This window comes from Gymnoscopelus braueri (assembly GCF_963280865.1).
Source record: "Gymnoscopelus braueri genome assembly, chromosome: 18".
Lineage (NCBI taxonomy): Eukaryota > Metazoa > Chordata > Actinopteri > Myctophiformes > Myctophidae > Gymnoscopelus > Gymnoscopelus braueri.
The window spans coordinates 11,594,513-11,601,227 of record NC_137618.1 but is presented as its reverse complement, the minus strand read 5'-3'; the positions used below and the strand labels follow the sequence as shown (position 1 = coordinate 11,601,227).

Genomic DNA, 6,715 nt, shown 5'->3' with positions numbered 1-6,715 from the left:
CATTTTTGCATAATTAAAGGTAGGGTAATTGATTTACTTTGGTTAAAATAAGTGTTAAATAGCTCTATATTCTGATAGTACTCATTGCTATAGAGTGTTTGTTCAGTAAAAGGAGTCTCCATGTCTCTCCCGCTCTTTATTAAAACAGAAAATGCATTTTCAGTACTCTCTGATTGGCTTAAATGTTGTCACCTACCTGAAAATGTACGTATATTCTGTTTACTAAAGAGCTGGAGAGACCCCTGTGACCGAACAAATGCTCTGTAGCAATTATTACTATCAGAATATAGTACTTTAACCTTTTAACAAAAATATATATATATATCACTTACACTACCTTTAACAAACTCAACACAATCTTCTCTAGAGTTTAGGTTCAACATGGCACCAGTACCTGGAGAAGTGAGAACATTTAATTCATTGCAATACTTTCACTAGGATGTTTTTTATTTCTCATTGATTGATTGAATACTTTATTAACAGATTTGTTAACAATACATTTAGTACAGTCAAAAGTTATGCTAAAAGGATAGCCTCAGTGGGCTTGTTTCCATTGTGGTCCATTGTCAATTCATCAGTAAGACATACAATCAGATAGTATTCTAGGTACTAGGTACTGTACAATTTAACTGGATAGTGAAATAGACAACAGGCAGTCAGTGGTGTTCCATTCACCCACTTCCAGGATCAGTTTAGTGACAGTCAGAGTCGTCAGAGTCATCCATCAAACACTTAATTAAGGCCTGGACAGAAAAGCTGCTGGTTACTGAAGTACAAACTGTATTGTTTTGTGTCACAACAAATTGGATGAAGGTAGGTTATCCACGCACGCACGCACGCACGCACGCACGCACGCACGCACGCACGCACGCACGCACGCACGCACGCACGCACGCACACACACACACACACTCGCACAGGCACGGACTGGCACAGAAAATCGGCCCTGGCATTTGTGATCTTCACCGGCCCATAGCGGGGGTAAAGCCGAAAAATTGCGGTTAATTGGCGGATTATGTTAGTTTCTTTTAGGTTTTTGGTGACTTTATTTCGGTTTTAGGGTTGGCCGCGGCCCCAGACTGCCCGGCCCTTCTGGCATCTGCCAGAAGTGCCAGACCGTCCAATGCGGGCCTGCTCTCGCACGCACGCACGCACGCACGCACGCACGCACGCACACACACACACACACACACACACACACACACACACACACACACACACACACACACACACACACACACACACACACACACACACACACACACACACACACACACACACACACACACATTATACCTTTTCTTTGCCGATACAGCTTGGTTTTCTGGGTTCACACAAGTGTTCGCGGCACTTGTTTTTCTTCTCTTTTTTTTCTATCAACAAAAGAATACAATTAACGACTGTTCTTTCATTTTCTATGATAAATGACAAATTATAAACAACATGATATAATTAAGAAAAACAATGATATCTCACTCACCTTTAATTATGCAGTCAAACTTGCTCTGTAACTTATCTTTCTCTTTAGTCAGCTTCTTCAATTTGGCCTCTAACAGCCATTTCTGCTCAGTCATGTTCTCAAATCTGGTCTCTAACAGCCCTTTCTGGTTAGTCAGGTTGTTTTTCTCTTTAACCAGGTCAAAATCTGCAGGAAGGATAATCAATGAGCTTTACATACAATTTTGTTCTGACACAAAATCTTCATTGACAATGAGACAATGATTTTGGGAAACGGGTGAACTGGCATGAAGGGCAGTCAATGGTTTGGTGAGTGGGGGAGTGGTGATAGACATTTGAGATCTTCCAGACTGGAGAATCGCGGACTACCTGTTCCAAGGTTTTGAGACTGAATGTATGGGGGGCTTCAATCATCATGAACAATCAAATGATCACTTTTCATTACTTTTAAGAGCAGCAGTGCATTGTGCTCAGCACAGTGGCTTACTGGTCATTTCCACAGCCTCAGAAACACAATTTCTCTCAAAAGCAAAATGGAGGTGCAAAGTCATTAACAACAAATCTAGGACACCTCAAACATACGCCAAGAGCAGGTTATGTCAAAATATCTCGGGAGAAAATAACAAATACATTTAATATACTGTATCTGACCTAAGTGTTTCTCACTATAAAACCCAATTCATAGATTAAATTCATAATTATTTGCCAAATAAACTGCATAGACGGATATCCGAGAAATTACTGCTGTGTGGACCTCCTATAGGTAGACGTCTGCTCAGGGTCTATGGACATTATAGTGGATCCAGAGCAAACTTCTGCCTAGTAGGTCCATGCAACACTCATGTTATCGAGGCAGATATTATGAATTTTTCCTCCATTTTGGATTTTCTTCAAAACACGTTTTTTTTTCATTCCTACAGATTCTGTCCAAAACTCACACAATCAAATTGTGGTCCTTGCTGATGCTAAAATGTAAATATGACACACACCCCATAGCACCTATTCCCGCACCAGTGCATGGCGAGACCCCATATAGCCAAACCCATATACAGGCATGAAAAAACATGGCGCTTAACCTTCAGAAAATGTCAATTTGCCATTTGCTGCAAACCTCAATCCAAATCACCTGCCCCAAAATAGGACCCACAGTATTTCTACCAGACAGAGTTCAACATAACTTGAGTCAGAATAACTATTTCTGACTCAAATAAAACATGAAGAATGATACTCACTGTGTATGACCAGGCCAGTGATGCCAGCCAATAGGAGAAGACACAGCAGCCCCAGACACACTGCAGTAGTTCTGGAGCGATTGTTCTTTGACTCACCAGATCCTGAAATACATAAAATAATTGTGCCAAAATAAGACATTTAAAATAAGTGACACCTTCTAACAAGTTATGGTGCTTTATGACAGATTAAAAAAATCTTTTTAATTGACAAATAAAATCACACCAACTGAACTTTTCAGTTCTTCATTAGATGTATCAATGATCCGTTTTAACAAAGGGTACATGAGAGGATGTGTGTTATGTATAGGACATAGAATATAAATAGTACCACCCACCACACCACCCACCCATAAAACAAACATGGGCAAATTCTCCTTCTACAGCACTGCCACCCAGGATTGGAATAGTCTAACCCCATCCCTCAAAAAATGCAGTTCGCTGGGCTCATTTAAAAGAGCCTTAAAAAAATCACCTTTCAGGAGGCCAAAAGAGGAGGTAGTACCATTTTCCCGTTAGACAGCCGACCCCCCCCCCCCCATGTTCTTGTACATATCTTTTCCCCCCCTTTTTTTTATCTTTTTTGTTGTACATAGTGTTTTCTTTTTGCTGTTTTTTTTTTAATGATATTCGAACTGTGGTGCCACTATATATGTCTATGAATTGAATACCAAGGCCCTCATTGGAAACAAGTCCGCAAGGACTTTTATGAACGGACCTGTTAGACAAAGTATTTTAAATGTAACTGTGCTGTTTTACATTTTTGCCTAATAAAATATTCAATCAATCAATCAAATAGCATTTGAGGGGAATGTACCTTGCAAAGTATAAAATATTTTTAATAGTGTATGTCTGACTAGGATGTAATTTTAAAAGCATACATACTTAAATAGAACAAGCATTTGAGATTAATGTTTAAAATTATGAGAAGATGAATTTGAACAAAAGAAGAAAACATTGAAAGAGTTAAACTGCTAGTGTGCACAGTTACTGTTAAAACTAATGCGAACTTAGACAGCCAATCACACGTGGTGGGTGTTGATTGGTGGTTGCTAGGATGTGCACAAGAATGCTAGGCACACCAAAGTCCTTATAGTGGTGCCGGCCCATGGCAGAATAATCTAAATAGTCTTCAAGAGACATACCCTGAAGAAGGCAGTTACCTGCCGAAACGTTGGTTTCTTTTTACTCTGCGTCCAAAAAATAAAATATTGGCACTTTGGCTACCAGTGTGTGCGTCCACCTTCTTGTCTCTTGAAGACTACTATTTAGGTTGCTAGGATGTAATGTAACATTGGTAGTTAAGTTGTAGAATACTCAGGCGGTATAGGGTAAAACAAACAGTTGCTATGGCATTGCTAAGGTACAACAGGTGGCTTCTAGGGTATTGGTACGGTAAAACAGGTAATTATAGGGTGTAGCAGGCAGTTGCTAAGGCATTGTTCCGATATAATAGGTGTAGCTAGGGTTTAGGGGAAGGGGTGAGAGTGGGATAATTTGTGCAGTATTTGATTTGAATATAATATGCAAGTTGAAATGTATTCATATAAATATCATTAGTGTGACACACTCACATACACACGCACACACACATAGGCACAACACGTGCACTGCACACACTGCACACACACACACTCACGCATACATACATACGTACGTACGTACACACACACACACACACACACACACACACACACACACACACACACACACACAGACACACACACACACACACACACACACACACACACACACACACACACACACACACACACACACACACACACACACACACTAACAAACACACACACACACCCCCCCCCCCCCCCCCACACACACACACACACACACACACACACACACACACACATCATCATTGCCCACATGTACTGTAGCAGCCCCGCCTCTCACTCACAGTGCTGCGCGCAGCTCTCGACTTGTTTCGCTTGTTAGCTGGAGCTTGTTCGCTCTTTGTTTCAATGTATTGTTTCAGAGGCAGAGCACATGCAGCATGTGGCTAATCCAATCACATGTGAATAAAATGTTCTATTACAAACAGCCAATAAAGAAATCTTGTATGTTCGCATGAACACTGGCTGAATTCTCTCTACTTGGTTGGTCATTCAGAACAATACTTTTCTTCAGTAAAAACATCCCAATGTCCGTTCAGCGTAGGATTTACACTGAACCTATCTGTAAAATTTCACTTTAACCCATTAAGACCGGGAACGTCATTTTAGATTTTTAGCTATAACCATTATTTTATACTTTGGGCTATTAAAAATAACACATATACAATATCTGCGGCATCAAGTGCCGCGCTACGAGCTTGTAGATCTGCTATTTTTGAAAAATCTTGAACGTTTTGTGCAAATCTTTTTTTAACTTTTTAACTAAAATCTTTGCTTCTGGAGGTCCCTGGAACAAAATATTTTACAAATGTTCGCTTTAAAAAATATATATTCAAAGATTTGCACACATTTTCACGATTTTTCTAAAATAGCAGATCTACAAGCTCATAGTGCGGCACTCGGTGCCGCGCTATGAGCTTATATATCTGCTATTCTTGAATAGCCAAAGAAATCTAAAAATGACACAGATACTTTCCCGGTCTAAATGGGTTAAGTTGGCCTGCAAATATGATACTTTTTTGGCAGCTCATGTCACTGTTTTAAGCTGTATCTTTATGGCATAACTAGCATGAGCCACCTTGACTTTTCTTAATTTACTTTTTTCTATAGAATACCCACTTCTTCAGACACCACTACATCACTGCCTTAACATCCATATATGTGTTAGTGAACCATTCTGTTTTTCTTTTTTTTTTACCTCCATGCTGCTCTTCTGCTGCTGTGTTCTGCTGTGTCCCAGGTTCAGGGTCATCTGCAGAGATGTAGATGTCATTTATTCTCTCTTCTCTCTCACCTCTCTCCTCCATCTCTACCTCCCGCTCCATTCGGCCATATCTGACCTTCCTTGTCAGGTCTGGCTTGGCGTGCACGTCGTCAGACATTCTAGTTGATCTGAACTACACTCGTACAACTTGAAAATCAGTACTCACAAAAGAGGGAGATTAACCCGTTATAAAGCCTATCAACGGAAACTCGTCACACTTTTGGTCATGACTTGCATGATGACATGTTTATCTCAATGCATCAATTTCCTTCTGCTTTTGTGTGTTAAAGGTGTTTTTTTCACAGTGTTGACCATACTTCACACGTCACCCACATTGTCTCAGAAATTCTGCGGAAATATGTGTTACTGCGAGTGTTGGATCTGCCGTGGCCAGCACCTCATCAACACAGGTGTGCGCTCCTCACTCTGTGTTTTCCTTACTGCGAGTGTTGACAACTATGTGTGCATGTGCATGCATGGCAGCCTATTCTTAACCGCTTTAAGGACGTTAATGAATGATGGCTACCTAGAACTAGTTGAGAAGCCTATAGGGAGTGGGGGGCAGGTGGTTGACCAGTTTCTTTTGACAGGGATGTTCAACTTAATGTTGAGGACATACATACAGTTTTGTTTGGGTATGCATGCACAGCCATCCTGGCAGACTATCCACCGCATGGATGATATTCTATTCATATATTAGAGAGGATTTACAGGAAATGTGATGTGATTTTGATAGATCACGTGTCATTGAGGGACTGCAACTCCCTAATATCAACAAATGTTGAAATGATTTACTGCTATTTCTAATAGAACATTTACCCAGGGTCAGGGTCGTCTGCAGAGACGTAGATACAGTATCCTCTGTATCTACTATCCTCTCTTCTCTCTCTCCTCTCTCTGTACTGTAGGCATACTTAAGTACATTATTTTGGTACTTTTACTTAACTAAAGTATTTCCAATTTTCAATACTTTTACCTCTACTCCACTACATCTCAGAGGCAAATATTGAACTTTTACTCCACCACACTTATTTGAAAACTTTAGTTACTAGTTACTTTGTCGATTTTGATTATTATTACAAAACATACATTAACCACTTACGTATATATGTTACAGGTAGATTGGCATTCCA

General features: G+C 40.1%; 1 protein-coding gene across 1 annotated transcript; it reads right to left on the bottom strand.

Moving 5' to 3' along the window:
• Positions 1-653: 653 nt before the first annotated feature.
• Positions 654-5,730, bottom strand: LOC308106109 (uncharacterized protein). The gene is made up of 5 exons (XM_080457144.1): positions 5,517-5,730; positions 2,691-2,792; positions 1,481-1,645; positions 1,297-1,373; positions 654-743 (listed from the first exon to the last, which is right to left on the bottom strand). The coding sequence occupies exons 1-5, from the start codon at positions 5,698-5,700 to the stop codon at positions 693-695; spliced, it is 579 nt and encodes a 192-aa protein (XP_080313270.1). The 5' UTR covers positions 5,701-5,730; the 3' UTR covers positions 654-692.
• Between the last annotated feature and the right edge of the window lie 985 nt (positions 5,731-6,715).